The sequence below is a fragment of the Phocoena sinus genome, chromosome 12, assembly GCF_008692025.1.
Source record: "Phocoena sinus isolate mPhoSin1 chromosome 12, mPhoSin1.pri, whole genome shotgun sequence".
Taxonomy (NCBI): domain Eukaryota; kingdom Metazoa; phylum Chordata; class Mammalia; order Artiodactyla; family Phocoenidae; genus Phocoena; species Phocoena sinus.
In genome coordinates, this window is record NC_045774.1 from 16,116,949 (window position 1) to 16,130,994 (window position 14,046).

General features: G+C 35.2%; 1 protein-coding gene across 2 annotated transcripts in view; it reads right to left on the minus strand.

Moving 5' to 3' along the window:
* The window catches only part of TAB2 (TGF-beta activated kinase 1 (MAP3K7) binding protein 2), an 88,321-nt gene that overhangs the window by 6,979 nt on the left and 67,296 nt on the right, over positions 1 to 14,046 (minus strand). For both annotated transcript variants that reach the window (XM_032651203.1, XM_032651204.1), the window contains 3 exons: positions 6,284 to 6,444; positions 5,977 to 6,070; positions 4,645 to 4,725 (listed from right to left, as the gene is read on the minus strand). In XM_032651203.1, coding sequence (XP_032507094.1) covers positions 4,645 to 4,725; positions 5,977 to 6,070; positions 6,284 to 6,444 — 336 coding nt within the window. The remainder of the gene's footprint in view (positions 1 to 4,644; positions 4,726 to 5,976; positions 6,071 to 6,283; positions 6,445 to 14,046) is intronic.

Below are 14,046 nucleotides of genomic sequence, written 5' to 3' on the forward strand. Positions count from 1 at the left end.
CACCCAAAACCTATGGGATGCAGCAAAAGCAGTTCTCAGAGGGAAGTTTATCGCAATGCAATGCTACTTCCAGAAACAAGAAACATCTCAAATAAACAACCTAAACTTACACCTAAAGCAATCAAAGAAAGAACAAAAACCCCCCAAAGTTAGTAGAAGGAAAGAAATCATAAAGATCAGATCAGAAATAAATGAAAAAGAAATGAAGGAAACGACAGCAAAGATCAATAAAACTAAAAGCTGGTTCTTTAAGAAGATAAACAAAATTGATAAGCCATTAGTCAGACTCATCAAGAAAAAAGGGAGAAGACTCAAATCAATAGAATTAGAAATGAAAAAGGAGAAGTAATAACTGACAATGCAGAAACACAAAGGAGCATGAGAGATTACTACAAGCAACTATATGCCAATAAAATGGACAACCTGGAAGAAATGGACACGTTCTTAGGAAAGCAAAACCTTCCAAGACTGAACCAGGAAGAAACAGAAAATATAAACAGACCAATCACAGGCACTGAAATTGAGACTATGATTAAAAATCTTCCAACAAAAGCCCAGGACCAGATGGCTTCACAGGCGAATTCTATCAAACATTTAGAGAAGAGCTAACACCTATCCTTCTCAAACACTTCCAAAATATAGCAGAAGGAGGAACACTCCCAAACTCATTCCATGAGGCCACCATCACCCTGCTACCAAAACCAGACAAAGATGCCACAAAAATAGGAAAACTACAGGCCAGTATAACTGATGAGCATAGATGCAAAAATCCTCAACAAAATACTGGCAAACAGAATCCAACAGCACATTAAAAGGATCATACACCATGATCAAGTGGGGTTAATCCCAGGAATGCAAGGATTCTTCAATATACACAAATCAATCAATGTGATAAACGATATTAACAAATTAAAGGAGAAAAACCATATGATCATCTCAATAGATGCAGAAAATGCTTTCGACAAAATCCAACACCCATTTATGATAAAAACCCTGCAGAAAGTAGGGAGAGAGGGAACTCACCTCAACATAATAAAAGCCATATATGACAAACCCACAGCCAACATCATTCTCAATGGTGAAAAACTGAAACCATTTCCACTAAGATCAGGAACAAGACAAGGTTGCCCACTCTCACCACTATTATTCAACATAGTTTTGGAAGTTTTAGCCACAGCGATCAGAGAAGAAAAAGAAATAAAAGGAATCCAAATCGGAAAAGAAGAAGTAAAATTGTCATTGTTTGAAGATGACATGATACTATGCATAGAGAATCCTAAAGATGCTATCAGAAAAATACTAGAGCTAATCAATGAATTTGGTAGAGTAGCAGGATACAAAATTAACGCACAGAAATCTCTGGCATTTCTGTACACTAATGATGAAAAATCTGAAAGAGAAATTAAGGAAACACTCCCATTTACCATTGCAACAAAAAGAATAAAATACCTAGGAATAAACCTACCTAAGGAGACAAAAGATCTGTATGCAGAAATCTAAGACACTGAAGAAAGAAACTAAAGATGATACAAACAGATGGAGAGTTATACTATGTTCTTGGACTGGAAGAATCAACACTGTGAAAATGACTATACTACCCAAAGCAGTCTACAGATTCAGTGCAATCCCTATCAAACTACATATGGCATTTTTCATAGAACTAAAACAAAAAATTTCACAATTTGTATGAAAACAAAAAAGACCCCGAAGAGCCTAAGCAATCCTGAGAAAGAAAAACGGAGCTGGAGGAATCAGGCTCCCTGACTTCAGACTATACTACAGAGCGACAGTAAACAAGAAAGTATGGTACTGGCACAAAAACAGAAATATAGATCAATGGAACAGGATAGAAAGCCCAGAGATAAACCCATGCACCTATGGTCACCTTATCTTTGATAAAGGAGGCAAGGATATACAATGGAGAAAAGACAGCCTCTTCAATAAGTGGTGCTGGGAAAACTGGACAGCCACATGTAAAAGAATGAAATTAGAACACTCCCGAACACCATACACAAAAATAAACTCAAAATGGATTAAAGATCTAAATGTAAGGCCAGACATTATAAAACTCTTAGAAGAAAACACAGGCAGAACGCTCCATGACATAAACCACAGCAAGATCTGTTTTGACCCACCTCCTAGAGAAATGGAAATAAAACCAAAAATAAACAAATGGTACCTAATGAAACTTAAAAGCTTTTGCACAGCAAAGGAAAACATAAACAAGACAAAAAGACAACCCTCAGAATGCGAGAAAATATTTGCAAATGAAGCAACTGACAAAGGATTAATCTCCAAAACATACAAGCAGCTCATGCAGCTCAATATCAAAAAAACAAACAACCCAATCCAAAAATGGGCAGAAGACCTAAATAGACATTTCTCCAAAGAAGATATACAGGTTGCCAACAAACACATGAAAGGATGCTCACATCACTAATCATTAGAGAAATGCAAATCAAAACTATAATGAGGTATCCCCTCACACTGGTCAGAATGGCCATCATCAAAAAACCTACAAACAATAAATGCTGGAGAGGGTGTGGAGAAAAGGAAACCCTCTTGCACTGTTGGTGGGAATGTAAATTGATACAGCCAGTATGGGGAACAGTATGGAGGTTCCTCAAAAAACTAAAAATAGAACTACCATACAATCCAACCCAGCAATCCCACTACTGGGCATATACCCTGAGAAAACCGTAATTCAAAAAGAGTCACGTACCACAATGTTCACTGCAGCTCTACTTACAATAGCCAGGACATGGAAGCAACTTAAGTGTTCATCGACAGATGAATGGATAAAGATGTGGCACATATATACAATGGAATATTACTCAGCCATAAAAAGAAACGAAATTGGGTTATTTGTAGTGAGGTGTATGAACCTAGAGACTGTCATACAGAATGAAGTTAAGTCAGAAAGAGAAAAACAAATACCGTATGCTAACACATATATATGGAATCTAAAAAAAAAGAAAAATGGTTATGAAGAACCTAGGGGCAGGACAGGAATAAAGATGCGCAGACGTAGAGAATGGACTTGACGACACGGAGAGGGGAAAGGGTAAGCTGGGGCAAAGTGAGAGAGTGGCACGGACATATATACGCTACCAAATGTAAAACACATAGCTAGTGGGAAGCAGCTGCATAGCACAGGGAGATCAGCTCGGTGCTTTGTGACCACCTAGAGGGGTGGGATAGGGAGGGTGGGAGGGAGACACAAGAGGGAGGAGATATGGGGATGTATGTATATATATATATAGCTGATTCACTTTGTTATACAGCAGAAACTAACACACCACTGTAAAGCAATTATACTCCAATAAAGATGTTAAAAAAAAAAAAAAAAAAACACCCCTGCATTGAGAAGCAGAACTGATTTCAAGAACTAAGTAAACCTCTATAAGTGAAACTAGTAACTCCCTATTTTAGCTTTAAGGCAAAAATGACTGATTCTTTATTTCTCCCAAAGTAGCCAGTACACAAGCTTCTATCTTTTGTGCAAAGGTTTTTAAGTACTGGAGTTTTTCTTTTCGAACTTTTTATCATGGGAGAACGGTGAAATAAATCCTCAGGCACTTATCCTGCTTCTACAACTCTCAAGACAAATCTTATATCATCTATATTCCACCTCCCTCCTAACCTCAACACATAGGTACTGGTACTGGATTATGTGGAAACAAAACAGAATCTTTTTATATGAAAATTTTAGTTTTTGAAAGACAGTAAAAAAGAGTGTATTAAGGCAACTCATTTAGAGGCTAAAATACCCACTTTGCTTATTTTAGGAAGCTAGCCTACACCACTGTTTTCTTTATCCCTATATTCAATTAACATCCAAATAACATCCAATGTCTGAACACTGGCTTCCCCACGTACTATGCCAAATACCCTAATCTCACTTTTACTCCTTTGTAATAAGAGTTCATTACGTTCCAGCTAACGATGTTTAAAGACATTTAAATTAAAAAATATGAAGATAAAGCTAGGCCTAATTAAATTACACTTGAACAAAAATGAGTGGACAGCAAAGGATACTGAAAGAGACTATGAAAATTCTTGTAACAAACTAAAAAACTAGTAACATACTTGTTTCTTTCTTATTCCCATTTTATATGTTTTTTAATGCCTGGAGTAAAAAAACCCACACAAATGTTCCCACATTTCTTAGTTTGGTGTCTATACAGTCTGTGAATATCAGTGATGTAAAAATGATAATAGGTAATTATTTTAAAAAACCATTCGTCTGAAATTCAGAGTATTTTGATTACAGACAACTATGCGTAAACTATATAGGACAGAATACTCACGAAAAATAAACTTTCCTAAGGTGTCTTCCTTAATGTTTGTCTAAAATTTCAAAGAATGCAAGTTTCCGCACCTGGTGATCTTTTTTTTTTTTTGGCCAAGATTTGCTATTTTGGGAGTATATGATGAATCCTTAGGACATGCATATTACTTTTCAAGAGCTAAGTACATTACATTTTTGCACCCCTCCAAATCCCAGCATGTAAGTGAAAATAAATATCTTCCGAATGAATCCATCCAAGAATGCCGAAGTTTGAAGCACTTCTAGAGTGGAAGGTTTTCCAAAACCTTGCTTTTCAAAATGCAACAGTTCTCACGCTTACTGGACACACTAACCTTTGGGTTTTGGTGGCACAGGACCTACAAATCCAATATTGTCATAAAAGTTATGAATAGCGCTGGGATTAAAATGTGGTCCTGAAATACATAAAAAGTAAGTATATCAATGCTTATAGCTCAAAAATATTAAAAAAATTGTTAAAAAAAACCAAATACTTTTTTCTAAAAAATATCACAGTATAAATAGAAGAAATAAATACTTTTTGCACCTCTAATGTCAAATGACATGTCAGGGCTTCAAAAACAGCTGAGATAGGTATAATATAGTACCCATAACAGAGGTCTAAGTGGTAAATTGGGGAAGAAGTCAAATTAATGCCAGTAAGACAGTAACAGAATTAGAACTAGACCCCTGTTCTATGTGACAAGATAACTTAAAATTTAACAATTTAAAATACAATTTTAACATGGTCTTAAGCAACTAAATAGCTTGGCTTCAAGTAAGTATAAAAACCTTGTAGTAATGTAATACAATGCTTCAGATTTTAAACAAAAGGAACAAGTTCAAGACTTATAGTTTCTAGACTGGCACTAACTTCCTTTTTCTCTCCAAAGTTAAATTATGGCATTTTCAATGAATGTTTCAAGATAAACAGCTTACTTACTAAAATAAAACAAATCATCTTTCAGTTTAATGGATTTTGGCACATACTAAGAAGTATGATTAAGGGCTTATTTTTTGGCTTCTTCCCTTTCCTGTCTTTTCCATTCTATATATTTCTATTATTTCTAAACTTCAGAATTAGGTTTAAGTTATAAATATTCCTTTTAGTTGTCTATCGAACTGAATTGTAAACATTTTTTGTTTTACAATAAGCAGTTATTGCTTGTCAAGAATAGCTCAAGTATAATAAGCTATCATTGTCCTAAAAATATATAAGCCGTATTTTTATTTTCTTCTCTATTTTAGCAATTAAGAAAGTACCATTAGGGTGGCGATGCCTTTTAAATTATGTTCTTAAAAGCATAATTCTTGAAAGGGAAAAAGGTATATGAGGTACGTACATCTTAATCTCATTAAATATTGTACCAGATTATACTAATACATAACAGCAATACTTGACAATACAGCCAGACATACTAATCACTGTCTTCCCTTAACACATGACTAAAGGGGATTTGAAGGCTATACAATGTATCAAATTACTCCTCAACCAAATACATAACTTTGGGGGCAAGTGGAGAGTGAGTGAAAACAAAAATCCAAGTAGCACTATACGCTCCAAAGTCAAATCTGAAACAGTAAGATCACAATTGATAAGTCTGGTTTTAGCCATGGGAAAAGAGTTGGTAAAAATGAATTTCAGCTGAGTATGCATTGAACTTTACCTCTGGCTTGAAAAAGATCAATTTCTTTGGTTAAGCAGTCAATGTCAATCTGGAGTTGTCTATTACAACTTCTCAATTGCTGCATTTCTTCGAGCTGAAAAATAATTCCATGTGAGAAGGATCTACATTGAACTCTTGTGTTATTAGCTAAGAAAGAGTGAAATTTTGCAGGGGGAGGTAAGGACAGAGAAAGAAGTATGAATTAAGAGCATTTCTAGAAAATAAGATCAAGCTTTTATACTTATGACAGATTGCCTATTCTCATGTTCAAGCATAGCAGGCACAACAGTTAGAGAAAGAGACTTACTGAAGGTATTTGGGATATGGAATTTGATCTTTTCAGACGCCTTCGAGTTAGATTATTTTCCATTTCATTGACCTCAGATTTTAGTTTATCCAGCTTTTTCTTTTGAATCTCAAGTTCTCTTTGAAGTCGTTCCATTCTGGCCTTCTGATGTACCAAAAGAGCTGCAATACATATTAGTAAATATGAGGACCCACCCAGGTTAGTCAATTAACCTTTAAACAGCCTTGGGAAAACAAAACAAATGACTACTTCTGTGACAAACAAGAGGCTGCCAAGAACCCCAAAGATAACAATAACACAAAATATTGTGAGTTAAACATTTAAAATTTCAAAATTTTTTACTTGAAAATTATTTTAATCATTTAAGCATACAAATGTCACTCATTTTTTGGGGGGGGGAGGTTTTAATATGGCCAATGACAGCATTTTTGCCTATAACCGCTCAAAAGGTCTAGTAGAGTCAATTAACCTACTTACTATTTAATTCAAATTTGACCCCTTGAAAGGATAAGCCCCTCTACTCCAAAAAGTCTGACATGTTTGGACTATACATAAGGTATCCTAATATAGACATGTTATAGATATTTTAGAAGGGAACATGAGTTAGGTTAAATCCATTTTGATGTATACAACAAATAAAACTGATTTCAATTCATATGAATGTTAACATTAAATTCCTCAAACTGCAAATTAAAAACAATACCATTCAGATAAATCAAACACATCTTCTTATATTGCAATTACATTTTGTGAAAATATTTTCCTAAGATTTCATAAGGAAAGAAAATAAGCAATCAATCTTGTCGCATGAATGATGAATTGCTTGGGAAACCTTATTAAACCATAAAAATTGGTATATGTTCCTGCCATCTCTGGACAATGTGAGCTTCACTTCTTAGGACACTGGACTGGTAGTGAAGATACCTGAATAGACTTCTATTAAAAGGCAGCTTGGGATGATTCTACCATGAGAAAACAGGCAGATTTTGGAAAATACAATAAATAACCTCTAAAAATGAAAAAGTCAAGTCGATTAAACAGATTAGATTAATGCTAAACAGTCATCATCAATCAAACTCAAATTTCCATGAATCTAAAAAATAAGGAAAAGGCTATATACATTCAGGCCATTCAATCTGGTAGTGTATTCTAGAATCAGAATTAGGGTGTGAGGTGCGGGAGGCTAGTTAGGCTCAAGTACTTTAAAATTAACTTTAAACAATACATAATTTTTCCCAACAAAAATTTGACACTAATATAATCCACAGGTATTTCCTCTGTAATTTTTCTTTCTTACTTATTGGAAGAAAAGAGTATTAGGGCATTATGTTTCAAGTTTTAAAAACCATGACTGATTCTTGCTACCCTCTCTCCCATTTTAATATATATTCTAAGAACACAGGGCAGTGTTTTTGGAGGTACACATGTTCCTGGTAGAAAACTCACCATGTCTCTGTACCTCCATACCTACCCCAAGCTTGTTCTGTCAGGCTTTTATTAATTTGGTTTATTTTATATGAATTGCAGACTTTTATCCCTCTATTTCCAAAATATAAGAATTCTGCATTAGGGTTTATTTTATTCTCTTAAAAAAGATGAGGAGTGGGCTGTTAATTTTTGAGTGGGATAATAAGAGGAGAAAGACGGAGGCACGAAGTGGGAATGAAGGGCAAGGCAAAGGAGAACTAGGAGTACGTAATACACTTTCCTTCGTTTCTAAACCTTAACTACCTACCAACATGTCTCAAGTGGCATTAGACATTTGTTCAAATTAATGATTACTTAAAAGCAGTATTTCTTAAAAGTAATGGAGATTTTCTCCCTAAAAGTTTTTTCCTAAATATGTAAAAAAAAAAAAAACCCACAACTTTTAAAAAATACATTTATTTATTTATTTTATTTTTGGCTGCGCTGGGTCTTCATTGCTGTGCACAGGCTTTCTCTAGTTGCCGCGAGCGGGGGCTACTCTTCTAAAACACATTTACTTAGTGGTTCTAATGATACGTGATAATTCATATGTGCACTGAATTGGAAAATAAGATATACATTTGTTATATTATTTAATATTATATATGGAGAGGGGATAAGAACAGATTTTCTAAGAAATTGAAACCCAACCTATATTACACTCTGAGTGGTCAAAATTCATACCACAAGGGCAGGGAGAGAACCTCAAAGTAAGGAGTTATAACAATTAAATACGAAGAATCAATTATATTAGAGAGGACTTCCATTTAAAGATGATTGAGCATTGCATTTACATAATCTTCTGCCTCCCGAAACCCCATGAAAATGACAGAGGAATAAAACTGATAGAATCCAACAATGATAAAAAATAGGAAGAAGGCAATAAATGGACGAGAAATTTCAACAAGTTTCTGGAGAATGAAAGTAGATGAAGTGGCATAGGTTTATGAAGGAGGAAGCTACAGTCTCATAGACAAGTACTGTACTGCAAAGAGGCAGCTAACTTGCCTGCAGAAACCTAAAGAGGCTCCAGACTTTGGAGAATGAAGGTAACAACAGAAGGCAGAAGTGAGGAGTGGGCCAGAAAAGGGGGTTAATTGGATGTCTCTTTATGGAACAGCTGATCTCTCCCCATCCTGTGGAAGGGCAGGTAGCTGTATGCTTATTCTTAAGGCTCCTTCAAACACACATTTCTCAAGCTGGTTCCCATACACAAAGAATGCTAGGTGGTGACAGTGGAGTGTTCTCTTGCAGCAGAAGGCTCTTCACTTATTCCTCACAAAGCAAAGTCTGCCAAGTGATGAGTCTCACTTGCTTACCCAGGGCTTTTAGCCCTCATAGTCCTTCATTCTCAAATATGAAGCAATAGCCAAGGATCACCACACGTTTGAGGAACATCTGACATGTGAAAGACCTAGATAAAGAGAAAGACTAAACCCAGACTAAGTGAATATAACTGAATAGGGAGATGAGAGAACTCAACTTCTAATGAACACCATTAAGAGAGTTCAGACAATGAGCATCCTTAATAAAACAGCAATCGGCTATGAAAAAGGAATCGGAGAACTAGCTCTTAGAAATTAAAAACATTACTGCTGAAATGAACATTTCATACATGGACTGAAAGAAAATTTAAGGAAATCTCAACTACAAAACAGAAGGACAAGGAGGTGGGATATACTGAGAATATGACAATGAGAAATAAATAGAAAATTGGTCCAGGACGTTATATAGCTGATTAAAATAAGTTCTGGAAAGAGGCAATAAGAAACTGGAAACCAGGAGATTTCCTGGTCTGAAGGGAGACGCTAGCCTTCAAACTGAAGGTCCAATGAATGCAGAAAAATGGACGATTAAAAAAAAAAAGACCTATACCTAGATACATTACTGTGGTCTATATAGAGTAGTTATACATAGAATATATGTGTGTGTGTGTATATATACACACACACACACAAGCATGTATACCTTGATAAAATTAAAATAATATCCAATTATATACAAGTAGTTAAACCATAATAAGGCACAGGTAACGACTATGCTGCAGCTTCATTTGTAATATTTGCATTGTAATAATATTTTAATTATTCAGCCAAATCACATTAATTTTCCCTATTCTGGAATCCTAAATTATTTAAATCGTAATGGAACTGAAATTACTTTTTGTACTACTTCAAAGGGCATTAAGTAAATTACTACCATGAGTGAAGTGTGAAGGAAGGAAACAAAGGGAATAAACTACGTCAGGAGCTTACATATTATTACTTTGTATTTATAAATCATTTCACACTAAAGGGGAATCTTTTTTTGTTAGATGAGTTCATTTCATTTTTCACTTGGAAAAATTCAGCGTTTTAGATTTTTCATGATAAAGTACATTTCTCAATTAAACTGCAATCTCCTTGAGGGTAAACATTTTTGTACCATCTTGTATCTATTTTTAACCCTGAAAATTGTAGGCACTTGATAAATACCTATTACATGTAAAATAACAATAATTTGACTTTTAATGGATAGTAAAATGAAATAGAAATGTCTAGGAAATACTGTTAAAACAAAATTGGACATTTATTTTAAAGTCTCCTTGAATGTGTACTTCTAATATGTTTTACTTAGCAAAATTTTAATAATTTTAAAATATGGCAAGACTTTTTTAGGTTGCTGACACTGCAGAAAGATGGCTCTTTCATATGCTAGTTCTACTAAGGAAATAAGGGTTATATTTAACATTTCAATCATACAACGATTTCTTCAGTTTTCCAAACTTAACTATCCACCTTGTCCTTTTAAATACACAAAAAAGGAGGAGGAATAACAGGTAGAGAAAAAATACTCAGTACGCTTTAAATCTTCTTTCAGTCAAAATTAAATTTTAACGAATAAAGGTAATTTAGGCATGCAACGCCCCCTGGTGGTTGTTAAAATAACTGACAATTACTAAGGCTCTTAAAACCGCTTCTATAGGCATACTAGATATTTCACACAGCAATCTTGGAAAACGTAGTCTTTACCAAACTTTGGCCAGCTTCCAATAAACAATGGAGACAATTAATTACTCAACTTTATTTGTAAATAGAAAAACTCACCTGAAGTTTCAGACAGCGCTAGCTTTACTAATTTTAGGCATTCTATAAATGTAAATGACATCTAATTTCTCCAGAAGTTAAAAAAAAAAAATAAGAGAATTGGATGGGCATATTAAAAAAAAGATGCCTTTGCCATTGGAAAACGTACCAGGCATTTATGGATACAAAGATTTTAGGCTTATTTAAAAAAAAAGAGAGAGAGTGAAGGAGATAAACTTTATCACTGGAAACATAAGACACTTATTTCTACTGTCTTTAAAATTTTTGTCTGTCAGGGCAATTTTAAATGCCCAAGTGTGGTACCATGTGGCCTAAGTCATTGTACCCCAAAAGGCACAATGCCACCTTCTAAAATAAATCAAGATTTCTCTGGACTGTAACTGCGGACAGCAGGGATATTTAGATGTTTTATATACCACTGTATAATTACAATCACTTATTTGGTGATTGAGTCACAAGATTCAGAGACGGCAATTACCCTTTAAAATAAAGCATGCTGATGTTTTAATCTATTTTGCCACTTTTAAGGACAGCTTGAAATCAGATCTTGCAACAGTGTTGCAACTGGGCCTGTAATCTGGGCAACACATTTTACAACAAAACCATGAAAATAATGCTTAACCTCTGTAATTATTTTTAAGAAATTTAAATTACTTATATATTAGTATTAATAACAGATGAGTATGGGACCCCTGCTAGACAACTTTGTTGTCATTTATTTGCATATAATTAAGATGCTGCATGTACTCTTACAGCATTATGATACAGATACTGTCTAAAAGCTTTGTTTTAGAGAAGAAGAAAACTGGGGCCTACAGACACCTAAAGAGCCTCAAAGAAATACAACTGGATGAACCATAATAGGAATTGGGAATGTTCATAGCTTAGAAAGATTTATACTTTAAAAGGGGATATGGTAGTTATTTTCAAGTTTTTGAAGGGATGCCATATGAAAGAGAAATAAGAAATAAGGCCAGTTCAATATGAGTTCAAGGAGTATCACTATAACTAAAGAGGAGATATACACAAGATTTCTGTTCTTTTCTCTCAAAATCTTGGAGTGGAGAAGGGCTTTCTAAACAGAAACAGAAGCCAGAGGAAAAAAAGATTAAAAAGTTTGAATGTACAAAAATAAAAAAATTTATAAAACAACAAAAAAATTTATTGACCAAGTTAAAAGTAACAACATATTAGAAAAAACAGACTAGGCACAAAACAAGCAAGTTCACAAAATAAGAAATACAAATGGTTTAAAAATTAATACATGAAAAGATGCTCAACCTCACTCATATTCAAAGATGCAAATTTAAAAACACCAAAACAATATATTTTTACCTATCAGACAGACAAAGATGTATTTTTTTCAATCACCTGCATAGTGATGGGTGGGAGAAAGAAAGATGAAAAGGACATTCTTATAAATATTACTAAAAATGTTCCCCATGTATAAATATAGGAGTATAAACTGGTAGAATCTCTTTAGAGAGAGTCTCAAAATTAAAATTGGCAACATGCTCTGAGGCGGTCATCAGTGTCCTTCACCAAATATTTCGGCCTCTCTGCTTTCCAGGTATGTGGTAGAACGGCGCCTCTCCATTCTCTCTGAATTAGGGGTGGCTATGTGGACTTGTTTTTTCTAAAGAGTAACAAGTGTCAGAGCAGAAGCTTAAGTTGTCAGAGCTGATTTGCTGTATGTCCTTTGCCTTGCCTGAGCAATCACGGAAGCACAGAGATGGAGCTTCCCTTAACCTGGGCACCTAAGTGAGGATGATGTAGAAGAGCCCACCAGCTAATCTAATTGGCAAGTGAACTAGAAATAAACCTTTGCTGTTTAAAGACACAGTTTCTTACAGCAGCATAACCAAGCCTAAATGATACATCTATCAAGATTAAAAATGCACATATCCTTCGACACAGCAGTTTTCCACTCCTGGGAATCTCTTCTGCCAACATACTTGGGTGTGGGCAAAATTTGTATGCACAAAATTTTTACTGCAGCAGTTTGTAAAAACAAGACCCTAAGATCTGTCAAAAAAGGACTGATTAGAGATCATGGTACAAAATACTATGCAGTCTTCTTTTTTTTTGCGGTACGTGGGCCCCTCACTGTTGTGGCCTCTCCCGTTGCGGAGCACAGGCTCCGGACGCGCAGGCTCAGCGGCCATGGTTCATGGGCCCAGCCGCTCCGCGGCATGTGGGATCTTCCCGGACCGGGGCACGAACCCGCGTCCCCTGCATCGGCAGGCGGACTCTCAACCACTGCGCCACCAGGGAAGCCCTATGCAGTCATTTTTAAAAGAAGCAGATCTGCAATGCCTGACATGGAATACTCTCAAAGAGATAAAAACAAAAACACTGATAAAGACAGAGAGTAAAATACTATGCTTCATTTGTATAAAAAAAGGTATAAATATGCTTCATACACAATTTCAATTTCTAGAAGAACACGAAATGAACTGTTAGTGACCAGCTACTGGTTGTCTCTGGGGAGGGGAACTTCCCATCATAAACCCTTTTTGGTCTGTTTGCATTTAAAAAAAAAATGAAGTATATTTAGAAAAATGTTTTGGTGTAATCCCTATAGAATCCTAGCTGACTTCTTTGTAGAAGATGACAAGCTGATTCTAAATTATATATGGAGTAGCAGGAGACCTCAAAGAGCCAATCTAAAAAAAGAACAAAGTAGAATTTACCTGCCCCAATTTCAAAACTTACTACAAAGTAACAATAATCAGTGTAGTAATGGCATAAGGATAGACATACAGATAATAAAAAAAACCCTGAAAGTCCAGAAATAAACCCACGTGTTTACAGTCAACTCATTTTCTACAAAGGTCCCAAGACCATTCAATGGGAAAAGAAGAGTCTTTTCAACAAATGGTGCTGGACTGCTATATTTAAAATAGAGAACCAACAAGGACCTACTGTATAGCACAGGGAACTCTGTTCAATATTCTGTAACAACCTCAACAGGAAAAGAATTTGAAAAAGAGTAGATACAAGTATACCTATAGCTGAGTCACTTCGCTGTGCACCTGAAACTAACACAACATTGTTAATCAACTCTACTCCAGTATAGAAAAGAAAAAGAAAAGGCCACCTATGGTACAGGAGAGAACTTCGCAGCAACAACACAACAGCCCAAATGGTGACGGGACATCTGGACTGCCACATGCACAAGAATGAAACTGGACGCTTATCTCATACCAT